Source organism: Piliocolobus tephrosceles, chromosome 7, assembly GCF_002776525.5.
Source record: "Piliocolobus tephrosceles isolate RC106 chromosome 7, ASM277652v3, whole genome shotgun sequence".
NCBI lineage: Eukaryota > Metazoa > Chordata > Mammalia > Primates > Cercopithecidae > Piliocolobus > Piliocolobus tephrosceles.
The window spans coordinates 133678478-133696936 of NC_045440.1; the positions used below are offsets into that span (position 1 = coordinate 133678478).

Sequence of the window (18459 nt, forward strand, 5' to 3'; positions counted from 1 at the left end):
TTGGGCCCTGGAGGTTGACACTACAACGAGCCGTGATTGTGCCACTGTACTCCAGCTGAAGCAACAGAACAAGATGCTGTCTTAAAAAAAAACACACACACACACAAGAAAGAAAAAGAAAAAAGAGGTTCAATGAAGTGCAACTTCAAAAATCATAAAGTCCCTACAAAACCCAAATCTGTCCACAGGACTATTTGTTTCGCTATCAAAAGCCTGCCTGAGAAGTCTCCTGAGACAGATGGCTGGATTCATCACAGAAGCAGGACTTCAGTAATGTAATGCTGGGGCTATTTTGGGCATTGTGGATGTTGTGGTTCTGGCAGGGAAAAAGGCTGGGGTGGCCCTCCCTGCCTGGACAGCATGGGAATGGCATACCAGGGTGCCATGCTGCAGATGGACGAGGAGGCACAGCTAGCAGAGCTTGTGCTGCTTGCCAGGTGAACCATGCTAAGTTGATCGCCTTCTCCACACCTCAGTTTCACGGGCACAGAAACCACTGCCGTGAGGAGAAAGGGATGGTGGGCCTGCATTTTGCGAGCAAACAGTGGTGCATGGGGAGGGTAACGAGGGCCGGCTGTCAGCCACACAGGCGGCAGGTGAATCCCGGCCCCCAGGGACTAGCTGAGAGAAACAGTGTAAATCACTTAACCTTTCTGCGCCCCGAAGTTGAGATAATAGCATTTTCTCTCTGTGTAACTATGGTTAAGAATGAGGTATGTTAACACATGCAAAGTGCTCAACACAATGCCTAGCACTCTGTGAGGCGCTTACAAGTGATGGTCTTATAAAATATTATGTATGTAGTGTTTTATCCAAAGATTCTAAAATAATGAAGAATTGTCATTTTCTTTTGTCTTACAAGCCATAAACCTGTATTAAGAATTTATGGGCTGGGTGTGGTGGCTCATGCCGGTAGTCTCCGGTTTGGGAGGCCAAGGCAGGTGGATCACATAACTCAGGAGTTTGAGACCAGCCTGGGCAACATGGTAAAACCCCGTCTCCACAAAAAATACGAAAATTAGCTGGGCGTGGTGGTGCACACCTGTACTCCCAGCTACTCAGGAGACTGAGGTGGGAAGATAGCTTGAGCCTGTGAGGTGGAGGCTGCAGTGAGCTATGATCACGCCACTGCACTCCAGCCTGGGTGACAGAACAAGACCCTGTCTCAAACACAAAGAAAAAGGAGTTTATGAAGGCATGAAATGGAATTTGAGAGGGGGAAAGATAGACTCTTTGTAATGAAGGAAGTGTGGCCTTCTGTGAAGTAGATGCATTAAAGGTTACAATCTCTGGTCCTCAGTCTCACAAAAGTCTCAACATCAGCTGCCTTACTTATTTCCTCCTGCCTATTCCACTCATCTTCCAAGGCCAAATGTAAGATCTACTTCCTTCTTAAACCACCTTCTACCTCCTTCTTAAAGGTCAACATGGAGGACTGGGTGGGGCTAATCATCAGCATAGAAAGTGTGATCATCAGCCGAGCCAAGACCTGTCAGTCATGGCTACTCTGCAAAGAAGCCGAATGTCAGAGGTGCCCCAAGACCAGAAACAAATATCAGGGAACCAACCAAGGGTACAGGCTTCAGACTTGACAGGTGGGCCGAGTTCAGTGGCTCAAAACTATAATCCCAGCACTTTGAGAGGTCGAGATGGGTGGATCACTTGAGGTCAGGAGTTCAAGACCAGCCTGGCCAACATGGTGAAATCCCATCTCTACTAAAAATACAAAAATTAGCTGGACATGGTGGCAGGTGCCTGCAATCCCAGCTATTTGGGAGACTGAAGCAGGAGAATTGCTTGAACCCATGAGGTGGAGGTTGCAGTGAGCTGGGACTGCACCACTGCATTTCAGCCTGGGTAACAACAACAACAACAACAACAACAACAACAACAACAACAACAAAAAACCAAAAAACCAAGAGAGAGAACTTGACAGGTGGAAACCTCCTCCTGGCTGAGGAAAGAAGAGGCTGCTGTGAAGCACGCAGGGGTCATGGGAGTAATGCTAGTGCTGCTGTACGGATGGCTAGTGAGACTAGTGGGTAAAACAGAGTGGTGGTGTGAACAGGTGGCCTACAACAGATTGGGACAGGAGGCCTCGAGTCTTGCCTACTTTACAAGTTTGATTCTGTATTTAATGTTAGGCAAGCGATCAGCATGAACCCATTGATCTAAAGAATGGAGAGAGCTGCTGACAATAACCATAACCCCCAAATCTCCCCTGTGAATCTGGAGGAGGAAATTCTGGGCACAGCGGGGAGAGGAGTATATCTGGCAGTTACATGGCAGCTTTTTCTAGTCTTCAGAGAAGACTAGAAAAAACAATGGCCAAGACAGGGATTTGAGACTTTTGAGGTTGTTGGTATGGGTGAACATATTTTGCACATGGGTTGGATGTGACTCTTTGGGGGTCAGAGGACAAGCTGTGGTAGGCTGAAAAATGGCCACCCAAAGATATCGAATCCTGATCCCTGGAATTTGTAAATGTCACCTGACTAGGAAAAAGGGTCTTTGTAATATAATTAAGTTAAGGGTCTTGAGACAAGGAGATTATCTTTTTTTTTTTTGAGATGGAGTTGATTCATTCTTGTTGCCCAGGCTGGAGTGCAATGGTGCAATCTTGGCTCACCACAACCTCCGCCTCCTGGGTTCAAGCGTTTCTCCTGTTTTAACCTCCCAAGTAGCTGGGATTACAGGCATGTGCCACCATGCCCAGCTAATTTTGTATTTTTAGTAGAGATGGGGTTTCTCCACGTTGGTCAGGCTGGTCTTGAACTCCAGACCTCAAGTGATCTGCTCACCTCGGCCTCCCGAGACAAGGAGATTATCACAGAAAATTCAGGTGGGTCCTAAATACAATCACATGTACATTTATGAGAGAGAGGCAAAGGCAGTTCTGAGAACACAGAGAGGAGGCGGCAGTGGGGAGATGACTATGAAGGCAGGGGCTGCACCACTCCACGGAACACCTGGAGTCACCAGAAGCTGAGAGAGGCAAGAAACAGATTCTTCCCACAGGGCCTCTGGAAGGAGCAAAACCCTGCTGGATTTTGGACCTCTAGCTTCTAATACTGAGAGAATAAATTTGTTATTTTACAACATCCAGTTTGCGGTATGTGTTACAGGAGCCTCAGGAAACTAATGCAGGTTTCTCCAGCTATCCAGCAAAATGCTAGGCTGAGAATAATGGTAACAGTAGCTAACATTTATTGGGTGCTGCCTATATTTTGGTTGTTTTTCATGTGTTCTTCTCATTGAATCTTCATGATAACTCCATATGCAATACAGACACTATTACTAGCCCCATATTATAGTTGGAGAAGCTTTGGCACTGAACAATTCAAAGATACTTGCTGAAAATCACAAGGCTATTGAGTAGTAGAGATGGAATGAGAATCCAGAGAGTATGACGCTTGAGTCCACCTTAGAGCACTTTGCTGAGAGAAGCAGCACATGCCCTCAGAAGGAGTTCATGTACTGGGAAAGACAGGCAAGGAAACAGCCACTGTGATACCCACTACACCAGTGGGGGCAAAGGGTGGGAGTGGGGAGTTTTATTGGACTGTGGAAGGCCTTTTAAGTAGATCCCAGGAGAGGAGGTCTTGAAAGATGACTAAACATTAACATAAAGAGGTAGAGGGAAGAAGATTCTAGGTTGAGGGCATACTGCGAGGCTCAGATCTGAGAGAAAAAAATAGAACTTTGGGGAATGTGGTGTACCTCAAGATGGCGGGCATGTTCGGCTTTGGGGGTGGAGAGGTACGGTCTGGTGACAGCTAAGGGGCTGCTCTTTCACTACCTGCTCATGCCTGGTGTCTACCCCCCAGTCCTGATCTCTCACAGTTCAAAGGCCCTGATCCTCACGGGCTGAGAAGAGATGGGAGGTTTAGGGGAACATAAGAGCGCTGGAAAGGTGCGTCCACAGAGGGAAGCTGCAGGCATCAGAGAGGAAGGTTGTCTAGGAGGCTGATTCCCTAAATGCCTTGCTGATGACCTGACGGGCCCTGCCTTTGGCTTCTAGAATACAATGTCAGCAGGAGGCGGGGAGGGATAAAACCAAGCAGTAATAATACAACGCAGACTGCAAGCACCAGGATCAGAGCAACTATAACCTTTCTAAGGAGAAGTCCAGCTGTGTATGAACGTACCCATACATACCCATTACTGACCTGTGTCTGTAGACAGTATATCTCACATACATGCATGTACACCAAAATATGCTTTCTAAAATCAAAATTTAAAATAAAAATTAAATTTTTAAATTTAAAATTTTGATTTCAAAAATCGAAAGTCCATGCCACGTGGCAAACTGTCATTGTGGCTGAGGACAGATGATGATTTCTGTCCTTCAAGGCTGGTTGTCGGTGAGAGGCTCTGAGCTGGTGACAAACTGACAGACAGAACAGCGTCCTCATCTAGAAAGGGTTCTAATGCCCCCAGCTCACTGTCAGGCACTCTTATAAAGTAAATTTTGTTTAATAAAAAATGCTCCCTGACCCACCAACAATGGGGGGAAAAGTGGCCAGCTGCTAGTCTTGCTCTTGAGTGATGTGAAAATCTAAAAAAGTGATGATTTTCAAGCCGGAAAGCAGAAATTTGGTAAATTTGAGTCTATACAACGTGAATAAAGGCACTTTAAAGCTTACAAGAAATAAAACCAGTTAAACAAAAGGATTAAAATTTAGAGAAAATTGGGAAGGAGGTTAATTTGTGATATGAAACTCTGCATGTGAAACTTGTGACTTTCATGGAATGTTATTGGGGGAAAGGCCTTTTTGACGAAATCTGGGGATCCTGAAGGCCTTACACAGCAGCCTCTGAAAATGTCAAGGACATCCTTAGTCTTTATGTACATACGTGCTAGCATACCTCAATTGTTCTTGCCTGGCTTGTGGGAACTAATTCATTAACACCAAACTCCAATGTCTCCTCCTGTCTAAACCTTCCCTGGCTTTCCTCCAAAGTCTGACACTCAGTTTTCCAGCATTTCCAGTGTTTAGACAACACGTCTATCCTGATAGTAAAGAACATGTGCTCTAATGATTTACCCACGTGTGTCCTGCATTAGACCATGAGCTCCATGAGCATATGGACTGAGAAGGCCCAAGCAAGGGGCATAGTAAGTGCCTCAGGTAAGCAAACAGACTCAGAGAATGAACGGCTAAATGCACACACATGCTTGCTACACACATAACCCAGGGTGTCTGGACCAGATGGTGAACAGGTGACAATCAGCAACCGGACAATGTAACTTTCCCCCAAAACTCGAAACACAAAATATGAAGAAAGCCACAATGAAACTCCACAGCAGGAAGAGGTGAGACATACAAACTAACATATTTATTCAGCAAAGCTTCTGTGTCTGTCTGTCATGGGCCAAGACCCTGTTTGGTGATGGGGTGACCCCTAAGTCGCTAGCAGGCCAGTAGTAAAGATAGAAATTATGTCCCTTGTAGACGGGAATTTGTCATGTGCAATCAATGTCACGGAAGTGATTAACAAGCTGACTCTGGGCAAATTTATTCATTCTCAAGTGATTACTGAATATTCACTGTGTGTCAGGCACAGTTCCAGTAAACACAGGTGAGAACAAGACAGACAAGGTTCTGGCTCTCATGGAGCTTACATTTTAGTGGGGCAGCTTACATTCTGTGATAAGGTGTTTGGGAGAAAACAGGTAGGGAGGGAGCTGCGTTGGAGAGGAGGGTCAGGGAGAGAGATATGCCAGCTGAGAACTCAAGGATGAAAGGGAGGCAACTGTTCAAAAAGCATGACAGAGTTCCAGGGAGTGGGAGGGCCCTCAGGAGGCAGAGGATGGTGTATTCAAGAAGTGAAAGAAGGACAGCCCTCAAGACAGAGTGGCAGGAGAGGGTCTGGGAGATAACAGTCCAATAGTGCAGGGCCCCGTGCAGGGCCTTGGTATAGGGAGCTTGCATCTATCTGAAGCTCAGGAGGAAATCTTAAAAGGGTGTTAAGGAGAAGAGTGACGATGATCTGATTTATATTTTATAAGAAAACCATTCCGGCTGTTGTGAGGAAAATGGATTACTTTGCTTTTCTGAGCCTCTGTTTCCTTATATATAAAAGAGACTAATAATACCTACCTCACAGAGTTGCTATTATAATTGAGTAAGATTTAGGAAGTGCTCAACACCTTCTAGTTTTTATTGGCCTAAATATTTTTCAAAATGTTTCTTTGCCTTAAAAGACAGGTAGAATCATGTCATATATACCCGAGTCAGCACCCAGCATGTATGTGCTTAACGGGCCACTGCCCAGTGGAGCCCCACATGCTGCCTGGTCCCAGCAGCTTTGGCCCTGACTTTAGGATAACTTACCCCAAGGAACTGCGCCTTTGTTTGGGGGCCCATGAGGTAGTGGGCTGGGAGGGTCGGACAGGGTTCTCTTGTGTCCGGGTGGTGGGGGAGGAGGCCTCTTCTTGGATAGGGTGGAGCTGCCACTAGAGGTCTGGGTGCTTAGAGGGAGTGTTGAAGGTGGGCCAGTTGGACCTAGAAAGGAAATTGAATGGGGGCAGGAAGATTAATCCCAGTCTCACAGATACAAAACAGCCAGTATGCAATCACTTCCACACATCAAAATGTGGTATGATAGACAAAGACAAAAGCAAAAGGCTGGATATGGCTAAGTCCATCAATCTAATAACTCACAAATAGAGTTTTAAAAATTTGGTTAAAAAAAAAAATGGCCAGGTGCAGTGGCTCATGCCTGTAATCCCAGTACTGTAGAAAGCTGAGGTGGTAGGATTGCTTGAGGCCAAGAGTTTGAGACCAGCCTGGGTAACACAGCAAGACTCCGTCTCTACAAAAATTTAAGAAAATTAGCCGGGCGTGGTGGTGTGTGCTTGTAGTCTCAGCTACTTGGGAGACTGAGGTAGGAGGATCACTTGAAGTCAGGAGTTCGAGGATACACCGAGCTATGATTGTGCCACTGCACTCCAGCCTAGGCAACAGAGAGAAAAATTTACAACAAAGGTAAGAGGAGTGTGTGCTTTAAGGAACAAAATGCCAGTCAACACGATGCTACTGGGTTTAGATCATTTAGGTATAATGGGAAAAATAAACACACGCACACATCTTAAAACAGTAACTCCTTAGAATCATCACAAAATCTACTGAGGGAGAAATCATATACCACTACCAGCAAAATCAACAGCGAAAGAACAGGGTACGGGCTAAGCCTTCACTGGGCCACAAGCTGAAACATGAAATGATTCATATAATAGAATTTTTCTGTCTACAACTTTTTCTTTTAGTCAGCAAACTGCCTGAAGTTTTTCTAAAAAAAAAAAAAGGCTTTTCTAAATAATGAAGAAAGAACTGGATGTAAAGTGTTACCTGGAAAAAAGAGAAATCCAAAAACCCTTTGCTCCAGAAACCAAACCATCTATTATATTGGAAGCCTGAACAACATTTATATAAATTTGACACTGATTTTTATAAACTAAAAAAAAGACTCAACTTTCTCCAGAGCTAAAGACAAGACAGCAGAAATGATAGTAATATTCCACACACACAAAAATGGGGTTTGTTTTTAAAAGCTGTTAAGGGAGTAGTGTATTTGATCTTAGTTTTCTTTATTCAAAGTGACAATGAAGTGGTTGGTGTGTGCCAGGTATTCCATGCTGGGCACTTTCACTACTATTGCTTTATTTAAGTTGTATGGTTTAACTGTGTTCATGGCAAAACTGCTTCTGCAAACGTTAAGAAAAAAAAGCTAGGCAGGCACGGTGGCTCACACCTGTAACTCCAACACTTTGAGAGGCTGAGGTGGGCAGATCACTTGAGGTCAGGAGTTCAAGACCAGCCTGGTCAACATGGTGAAACTCCGTCTCTACTAAAAATACAAAAATTAGCCAGGTGTGGTGGCGCATGCCTGTAGCCCCAGCTGCTCAGGAGGCTGAGGCAGGAGAATCGCTTGAACCCAGGAAGTGGAGGTTGCAATGAGCCAAGATCATGCCACTGCATTCCTGCCTGGGCATCGCAGTGAGACTCTGTCTCAAAAAAAAACAAAAACAAAAACAAAAACAGGCTAAGAAGACTGTCATACTGAATGTTTAACACAGATTAGTAGATATCTAGTAATCCAGAAGAGCTCCAAAAGAGCTTTATACATTCTTTGTATTAAAAAAAAAAAGTCTAATTAGCTGCTGGCCTCCTTCCTTGGTATAAAGTAAGCTTTTGTATTTCCCACTGTCAATTACTAGTACCTACCATATTGACTTAAACCATCATTTCTCTAAGATAGGCTAGTTCTGAGAGTAAATACTGTTAATCTCAGTAAAATTATCATCCACTTTAGGTTTAAATTGCCAGGCTATATAATTTACTTCTTTGTCCCACTGATGTGATACACAATGGAAGCCTGATGCTTGCCCCAAATCAACACTTAATTAAGGTATCAGGCACAGCAGCTTTCAGATACTATTTTATTTTTATAATAATACAGAGATTGTTATTACGGCCTTGCATCTGTATAATGCTTTGTAGTCTTCAAAATGTGTTTATATACGCTATTCTTTGACTTTTTTCCTAGGTGTATCATTAAAACAATTTTTTTTTGAGACAAGGTCTTGCTTTGTCATCCTGCTTGGAGTGCAGTGGCACGATCACAGCTCACTGCAGCCCTGATCTCCTGGGCTCAAGCAATCTTCCCTCCTCAGCTTCCTGAGTAGCTGGGACTACAGGTGTATATCACAACATCTGGCTAATTCTAAAAAATTTTTAAATTTTTTGTAGAGACAGAGTCTCACTCTGTGGTCCAGGCTGGCTCTGAACTCCTGAGCTCAAGCGACCCTCCCAAAGTGCTGGAATTACAGGCGTGAGTCACCACACCTAGTCTAAATTAAAAAAAAAAATGTTTATGGATACTAATAAATGTACCTCTTGATTTTCATACCAACTCTGTGAAGTATGTGGGTCAGATAGTATTGTCCCAATTTTGCAGCCAAGAACTCAGAGGCATGATTAAAGTCACAAGCCATGAGGGGCAGAGCTGGGATACGGCAGGTGTCCAGGACTGGCGAGGCACTCATCCCATCAAATGATGCTGCTGGTTCCTGAAAGCCAGGGCAGCATTTCCTGTGCTTGGCACATGAGGAAAACAACAACAAATGCTCAGTATCAGGAACTGTAACTTTCCTTTTGGAAATAAATGGATAATAGATAATAGACAATGGTGAGGTTCTCTAGCAATTTCATCTTTATCGCCATCTAGGGACTTACTGAAGCAGATGCAGTTCCCTTCCAGGAAACAAAAATTGTCAAAGACAAAATGCTATTGGAGCCATGTCTCTGAGCAACACTGCGTTATATATGTATGAGACTCCAAGAGAGATTAGACCAAAGAGGCATCCTGTAACCATAAACCACGCAAAATCCAACCTCCTGAATCATTTCAAAAATTAAGGAATTAGTGCATCCTATGCCATTATATACTTCTGACTTCCTTCATATTGCTAATTAGAATCTCTAATTATTTAAGTCTTTGTTTACTTATTTGTTACCTGACTCTCTCACAAGACTGGGAGAGTTCTATTAGGGCCAGGCTTTTCTCTGGTTTCATGTAGAATAAATATTTATTGAATAAATAGGTGACTCAACCACTACTTCCATCTTTTTAGGTCAGTGATTTTTTTATTTTTATTTTTTGAGATGGACTTTCACTCTGTCGCCCAGGGTGGAGTGCAGTGGTGTGATCTTGGCTCACCGTGACCTCCCCATCCCGGGTTCAAGTGATTCTCCTGCCTCAGCCTCCCAAGTAGTAGCTGGGACTACAGGCGTGTGCCACCATGCCTGGCTAATTTTTGTATTTTTAGAAAAGACAGGGTTTCACCATGTTGGCCAGGCTGGTCTTGAACTCCTGACCTCAGGTGATCCACCCACCTCCAACTCCCAAAGTACTGGGATTACAGGCGTGAGCCACAGTGCCTGGCCAGGCCAGTAATTCTTAAGGAGGCCAATACATTTCACTTAGGGTGACTGATCAGAAACAAGCGGGGAGAATTAGCAGGAAGGAACAGTGTTAAGTGTGAAAAGGGATATTTAATTTTATAATCTTACACCTGGAAAACAAACACACAGACAGACCTATCTATTGTTTTGTAGTAGAAGCTACAGAAAGGAAGATGCTACAAAATCTTCGCTGGCAAGGCATGAGTTAAAATAAGGTTGAAAAACACTATATATAAAACCCCAGAAATGCAGACTTAAAAAATGTTTGAAGATTTAAAGAGCTCAGAAGACTTCCAAAATTAGTAACCAGTCCCACAGCATTAAAAGGGATCTTTTATGCAAAATAAATCTGAGTACTGTTTCAGTCAGGAAAAAAGCAATTCTGGTAAGATAAAGAAAGTGGAAACAAAATAAAATGGAAGACAGCATCAAACGCAACACAAAAAAGGGTGGGGAGGCAAGATTAGTGAGTGGTAACGGAGATGCAGAGGTGACTAAGAGGCATTTTTCTCTCCTGAACTCTGCCAGAGGCCCGTGGAAGTTAAGAAGAAAGTGCCCCAAACCTCATTTGCCACTAATATTGGCTGGCTACCATGTGAAATAACTGTCTATATCTTCTTAAAAACATGGGTCTAGTCTTCCAAAGCTTCTATGAATAAATCTGAGGTTAAATAATTAGAAGATCTTCTAAGAGGAGACAGAGTACACCTCATTCTTCCTGAGGGTTTACATGTTAGTTTAGCATCAGCTGTCACATTCAAAGAAGCTGAATTATCTAGGAGCATGTGTTTTCCATGAGAAAGCATCCCCCGCCCTTAAACAGAGGTGGATGACAGGACTAGTGTTCTATAGGGTGAGAACGCAAGCCACGTATTTATTTTTAAATAATCCATGATCAGAAAAAGTCCTTGAGGCCGGGCATGGTGGCTCACATCTACAATCCCAGCACTTTGGAAGGCTGAGGCACGAGGATTACTTGAGGCCAGGAGCTTGAGACCAGCCTGGCTAACATAATGAAACCCTGTCTCCACTAAAAAATACAAAATTAGCTGGGCACAGTGGCACACACCTGTAATCCCAGGTACTTGGGAGGCTGAGGCAGGAGAATCGCTTGAACCTGGGAGGTGGAGGTTGCAGTGAGCCAAGATCATGCCATTGCACTCCAGCCTCGGTGACAGAGCGACAGTTCATCTCAAAAAAAAAAAAAAAAGTCCTTGAAAAAAAAAAAGTCCTTTTGTGGACACCTACTGGTGCCTGTTTTCACCACCCTTCATCCTCGAGGCACTTCTGGGTCTTCTCTTGGGTGTCAGGTGCTGTGCTCTGGACATAGGCCTGTCCTCAAGGCACTCTGTTCTGTGGCTTCTCTCCTCACCCGCCCTGTTCTCTAGGAGTTCTAAATGTGTCTTCTGATCTGTTCTTCACCGTCCTCCCTTGTTAACGGCCCTCCCTGCACAGACAGCATCCTCAGCCCTGACCCTGGCTATGCCTGGGTCTCTTCCCACATCTCCAACAGCCTCTTGGTCACTCCATTTGGACATTCTGCTGTGCCTTCAACTCAAGTGGTCGCCACTGAACCTACCTGATGTGCTGCCAGAGCACCTCAATGTCCTTAGCCTCGGGGATGCCTCTGACTGAGGTCTATGTCAGAAGTGTGCCCGGCGTACGGCCAGGGTTCAGGAAGTGCACCCAGGCAGTGCATTGCAGAAGTGACTATGCTCAACCTGGCAGGCCCAGAGGCAGTTTTCAGGCCATAGCTCTTGTCCCACATTCCTGGGCCCAGCAATTTAGTCTCTCACAAGGTGGCAGCTATCTCCTGAGACTCTCCCAGGAAATGACATTCTCTTCTCACTGAAGCTCCCTTATGGGAAATCGATACATTCGTAAATTATGAAGGTGGTTTGAGAATATCTCCCCAAACAGTACACAACAACAAGGCAATCTCTCCACTTAGCCCAGAAAAAAACTCCTGGAAATCATTCACCTATACCTAAATATATATACCTTAAAAAATGAAAATTCATTCCTAAAATCATAATCAGCATGCTTTTCAAATCTCTTCCTCCTCATCTTGCATTTTCTGGAGCTACCATTTACTGAGTATTATGTGCTTGAGCTAAAACACAGTATTTAAAATCTATATTGTAAAATATCATTATCATTATTGTCATCATTATTATCCATTTGAAGGATAAAAAGACCCAAGGTTCAGAGGGTTTAGGAACTTAGCAAGTCACAGCAAATGAGCAGCTATGTTCAGGCAGAACCCCGTTCTGTCTGGTTCAAGGCCAGACTCTCAGCCTTGACAACAGCTTGCTTCCCTTCCTCTAAATGGCATCATATCCTTTCTGGCTAGAACTTTCAGGGACATAACTGGGTTATCACTTCACTTCCACATTCTCATCTTTAAACAATTATTATTATTATTTTTTGAGATGAAGTTTTGCTCTTTGTTGCCCAGGCTGGAGTGCAGTGGCATGATCTTGGCTCACTGCAATGTCTAGCTCCCTGGTTCAAGTGATTCTCCTGTCTCAGCTTCCCAAGTAGCTGGGATTACAGGTGCCCACCACCACATCCGGCTAATTTTTGTATTTTTCTAGTAGAGACAAGGTTTCACTATGTTGGCCAGGCTGGTCTCGAACCCCTGACCTCATGATCCGCCCGCCTGGGCCTCCCAACGTGCTGTGATTACAGGTGTGAGCCACCGTGTCAGGCCTAAAAAATTTTTAGTTGACACAACTGTATTTATAGGATACATAGTGATATTTCAATACACGTGTACAACGTGTAATGATCAAATCAGGGTAGCTAATATCCATCATCTCAAAGATTTATCATTTCTTTGTGTTGTGAACATTCAAAAATCCTCACTTGTAGTTTTTGAAAATATACACTAAATTACTGTTAACCACAGTCACCCTACAGTGTTACAGAACACAGGAACTTATCCTTCCCATCTAGCTGTAATTTTGTATCCATTAATCTGGCTCATCCTCTGCTCAACCCCTTCCCAGACTCTAATAACCTCTCTTACACCCTCTACTAACACAACCTCTTTTTTTTTTTTTTTTGAGATGGAGTCTCACTCTGTTGCCCAGGCTGGAATGCAGCAGTGTGATCACAGTTGACAGCAGCCTCAACTTCCAGGGCTCAAGTGATGCTTCTACCTCAGTCTGCCCAGCAGCTGGGACTACACCTGTATGCCACCAGGCCTAGCTAATTTTCTTTTTTTTGAGGGGAGGGGGAGACTGAGTCTCGCTCTGTTGCCCAGGCTGGAGTGCAGTGGCACGATCTCGGCTCACTGCAAGCTCCGCCTCCCGGGTTCACACCATTCTCCTGCCTCAGCCTCCCGAGTGGCTGGGAATACAGGCGCCCACCACCACGCCCAGCTGATTTTTTTTTGTATTTTTAGTAGAGACGGGGTTTCACCATGTTAGCCAGGATGGTCTCCATCTCCTGACCGTGTGATCCGCCCGCTACGGCCTCCCAAAGTGCTGGGATTACAGGCGTGAGCCTGGCCGGGCCCAGCTAATTTTTTAAGAAAAACTTTTTGTAGAGATGGGGTCTCACTATGTTGTCCAGGCTTGACCTTTTTTTTTGGTTTTGTTTTAGCTCCCACATGAGTGAGAACATGCAGTATTTATCTTTCTGTGCCTGGCTTATTTCACTTAAAATAATGTCCTTCAGGCCCATACATGTTGCAGCACATTAAAGGATTTCATTCTTTTTTCTTTTTTTTTTTTTTTTTGAGACAGAGTCTTGCTCTGTCATCCAGGCTGGAATGCAGTGGCATGATCTTGGCTCACTGCAACCTGACCTCAGGTGATCCACCCGCCTCAGCCTCCCAAAGTGCTGGGATTACAGGTGTGAGCCACTGTGCCCAGCCTACAGGATTTCATTCATTTTTACGGGAATAATATTCTATATGTATACATACACCACATTTTCTTCATCCATTCATCTGTTGATTGACATTTAGACTGATTCCATATCTTGGCTGTTGTAAATAGCACTGCAGTAAACATGGGGTGCAGGTATCCCTTTAATATACTGATTTCCTTTCCACTGGATAACTATCCAGTAGTAGAATTGCTCAGTAGTATGATAGTGCTATTTTTAGTTTTGTGAGAAACCTCCATATGGTTTTTCAGTAGTACTAATTTACATTCCAACCAACAGTATACAAGAATTCCCCTTTCTCTGCATCCTTATCAGGATTTGTTATTTCTTGTCTTTTTGATGACAGCCATTTTAACTGGAAATAGACAATATCTCATTGTGGTTTTGATTTACATTTCTCTCATGATTAGTGATGTTGAGCATTTTTTCATATACTTATTAGCCATTTATATGTCTTCTTTTCTTTTTTTCTTTCTTTTTTTTGAGACGGAGTTTCACTCTTGTTGCCCAGGCTGGAGTGCAATGACGTGATCTCAGCTCCTTGCAACCTCCGCCTCCGGGTTCAGGCGATTCTGCTGCCTCAGCCTCCTGAGTAGCTGGGATTACAGGTGTATGCTACCACACCCAGCTAATTTTGTATTTTTAGTAGAGATAGGGTTTCACCATGTTGGCCAGGCTGGTCTCGAAGCCCTGACCTCAGGTGATCCACCCGCCTCGGCCTCCCTATGTGCTGGGATTATAGGCATGAACCACCACATCCAGCCTCTACTTCTTCTTTTGAGAAATGTCTATTCAGATCCTTTGCCCATTTTAAAATCACATTATCATTATTATTTTGCTGCTGAATTGAGTCCCTTGTATATTCTGGATATAAAATTCCCTTGTAAGATGAATAGTTTGCAAATAGTTTCTGCATTCAACAGGTTGTCTCTTTGCCCTGATTGTTTCTTTTGCTGTGCAGCAGCTTTTTTAGTTTGATACAGTCTGCTTTGTCTATTTTTTTGTTGCCTGTGCTTTTGACATGTTACACATATAATTTTTGCCAAGACTAATGTCCTGAAGTGCTTCCCTTATGTTGTCTTCTAGTAGTTTTATAGTTTTGGGTCTTATGTTTAAAGTCTTTAATTCATCTTGAATTGATAGATACCCGGTTTTCTCAGCAAATTAAAGAAGGATACTTTCCCCAATGTATGTTCCTTGCACCTTTATCAAAAATCAGTTGGCTATAAATATGTGGATTTATTTCTGGGTTCTATGTTCTTTTCCACTGGCCTATGGGTTTATTTTTACACCAATACAAAGCTGTTCTGGTTACTATAGCTTTGTAGTATATTTTGAAGTCAATAGTGCAATGACTCCAGTTTTTATCTTTTTGCTTAGTATTTACTTTGGCTATTTGAAGTCTTTTGTGCTTCCATATGAATTTTAGGATTGCTTTTTTCTTTTTTTTGAGACGGACTCTCACTCTGTCACCCAGGCTGGAGTGCAGTGGCCGGATCTCAGCTCACTGCAAGCTCTGCCTCCCGGGTTTATGCCATTCTCCTGCCTCAGTCTCCCGAGTAGCTGGGACTACAGGCGCCCGCCACCTCGCCTGGCTAGTTTTTTTGTATTTTTTAGTAGAGACGGGGTTTCACCATGTTAGCCAGGATGGTCTCGATCTCCTGACCTCGTGATCCGCCTGTCTCGGCCTCCCAAAGTGCTGGGATTACAGGCTTGAGCCACCGCGCCCGGCCAAGGATTGCTTTTTTCTATTTCTATGAGGAACGTCATTAGTATTTTGAAAGAGATTGTATCGAATCTGTAGATTGCTCTGGGTAGTATGATCATTTTAACTACATTAATTCTTCCAATCATTAGCATATGATGTCTTTCCATTTTTAACTGTCCCCTTCAATTTCTTTTACCACTGTTTTTGAAGGTTTCATTGGAGAGCTCTTTCACCTCCTTGGTTATATTTATTCCTAGGTTTTTTAGTTTTTTGGGGGGGTAGCTATCGTAAAAGGGATTGCTTTCTCAATTTTTCGTTCTTTTTTTTTTCTTTTTTAATGAGACAGGGTCTTTCTCTGTCACCCAGGCTGGAGTGCAGTTACAGCGATCACAGCTCACTGCAGTCTCCCGTGCTCAAGTGATCTTCTCACCTCAGTCTCCCTACTAGCTGGGGACTACAGGCATGTGCCACCACACCTGGTTAATTTCTTTGTGTGTGTGTGTGTGTGTATACATCTATCTATCTATCTATCTATCTATCTATCTATCTATCTATCTATCTATCTATCTATCTATATATTTTTTTTGTAGTGATAGGGTTTCACCATGTTGCCCAGGCTGGTCTCAAACTCCTGAGCTCAAGCAGTGCACCCACCTCGTCCTCCTAAAGTGCTGGGATTATAGGTGTGAGCCATCACACCCACCTTTTTGTTGATTTCTTTTTAAGCTAGTTTGTTACTGGTGTATAGAAATGCTACTGATTTTTGCATGTTGATTTTGTATCCGGTCACTTTAATGAATTTATTCATCAGTTCTAAGTGTGTTTTTGGTGGCGTCTTTAGGCTTTTCTATATAGAAGATCATGTCATCTGAAAAGAGGAACAATCTGACTTCCTCTTTTCCAGTTTGGATGCCCTTTATTACATTCTCTTGCCTGACTGCTCTAGCTAGGACTACTTCCAGTACTATCTGAGCAGCAGTGGTGAAAGTGGGCATCCTTGTCTTCTTCCAGTTCTTAGAGAAAAAGCTTTCAGCTTTCCCCCACTCAGGATGATTTAGCTGTGAGTCTGTCACATATAGCCTTTAATTATTTTGAGGTATGTTCCTTCTATACCTAATTTATTGAAGGTTTTTATTAGGAAGAGATGTTGAATTTTATCAAATACTTTTTCTGCATCCATTTAGATCATCATATGGCTTTTGTCCTTCATTCTGTTGATGTGGTATGTCACATTTATTGATTAGTGTATGTTGAACCATCCTTGCATCCCTTGGATATATCACACTTTATCATGGTGTATTATCTTTTGATGTGTTGTTGGATTCAGTTTGTTAGTATTTGGTTAGGATTTTTTGCATCTATGTTCAACAAGGATATTGGCCTGTAGTTTTCTTTGTTGTGTCCTTGTCTGGTTTTGGTATCAGGGCAATGCTGGCCTCATAGGATGAGTTAGGAAAAAATTCCTTTGTCTTCAATTTTTTGGAATAGTTTAAGAATTGGTGCTAGTTTTTCTTTACTATTTATTGATTGATTGAGACAGGGTCTTGCTCTGTCACCCAGGCTGGAATGCAGTGGTGTGATCTTGACTTACTGCAGCTTTGACCTCCTGGGCTCAAGTGATCACCTTGCTTCAGTGTTCCGTGTAGGCGCCACCATGCCCAACTAATTTTTTATTTATATTTTTTGTAGAGACAGGGTCTCACCACATTGCGCAGACTGGTCTCAAACTCCTGGCCTCAAGTGATCCTCCTGACTCAGCCTCCCAAAGCATTGGGATTACAGGCATGAGCCACCATATCCGGCCTAGTTGTTTAAATTTTAAAGATTTGGCAGAATTCAAGTAATAAAGCCATCTGGTCCTGGGGTTTTCTTTGCTGGGAGGCTTTTTATTACTGATTCCATGTTGTTACTTATTATTAATCTGTTCAGGTTTTCTATTTCTTCCTGGTTGAATCTTGGTGGTTGTTTCCAGGAATTTGTCCATTTCCTCTAGGTTTCCTAATTTGCTGGCCTATCATTATTTATAATAGTCTCCTACAATGACCTTTGTATTTCTGTGGTATCAGCCTCCTTTTTCATTTCTAATATTATTTATTTGGGTCTTCTTTTTTTTTTTTCTTTTCTAGCTAAAGGCTTGTCAATTTTTTTCATCTTTTCAAAAAAACACAACAGTTGTTGCTTTTCTGTATTGTCTTTTCAGTTGCAACTTTATTTATTTCTGCTCTGATCTTTTTTCTTTCCTTTTACTAATTTTGGATTTGGTCTGTCCTTGCTCTTCTAGTTCCTTGAGGTGCGCCATTAGGCTGTTTATTTGACATTCTTATTTTTTTATTTTTTTGAGATGGAGTTTCGCTCTTGTCACCCAGGCTGGAGCACAGTGACGCGATCTCGGCTCACTACAACCTCCGCCTCCCAGGTTCAAGTGTTTCTTCTGCCTCAGCCTTCCGAGGAGCTGGGATTACAGGCGTGTGCCACCACGCCCAGCTAATTTTTGTATTTTTAGTAGACATGGGGTTTCACCATGTTGGCCAGGCTGGTCTTGAATTGCCAACCTCCCTCAGGTGATCCACCTGCCTCGGCCTCCCAAAGTGCTGGGATTACAGGCATAAGCCACCGCACCCAGTGATGTTTTTCTTTTTTCCATGTAGACATTTACTGCTATAAACTTCCTTTTTAGTATTGCTTTTACTGTATCCCAGATTTTGGATACATCTTCATTTTTTAAGAGTCAGTTCAAATGTAATCTCATCCAGAATCCTTCTCTAATGCATCCCCTCTTCCATGGAATACCTGCTCTATCTCCGAGCTTCCAGGGCTTAATGGCACTAGATATTCTCTACCATACATTATAGCTACAATTTCTCTTCCTTTTCAGATTGTGTG

The 18459-nt window shown here is 43.2% G+C and overlaps 1 protein-coding gene across 3 annotated transcripts in view; it reads right to left on the reverse strand.

The window, feature by feature from the left end:
* The window catches only part of ASAP1 (ArfGAP with SH3 domain, ankyrin repeat and PH domain 1), a 314103-nt gene that overhangs the window by 33497 nt on the left and 262147 nt on the right, over positions 1-18459 (reverse strand). For 2 of the 3 annotated variants that reach the window (XM_023223807.2, XM_023223814.2), the window contains exon 23: positions 6339-6509. The exons of the other annotated variant lie outside the window; for it this stretch is intronic. In XM_023223807.2, the coding sequence (XP_023079575.1) occupies positions 6339-6509 (171 nt within the window). The remainder of the gene's footprint in view (positions 1-6338; positions 6510-18459) is intronic. 3 annotated transcript variants of the gene reach the window in all.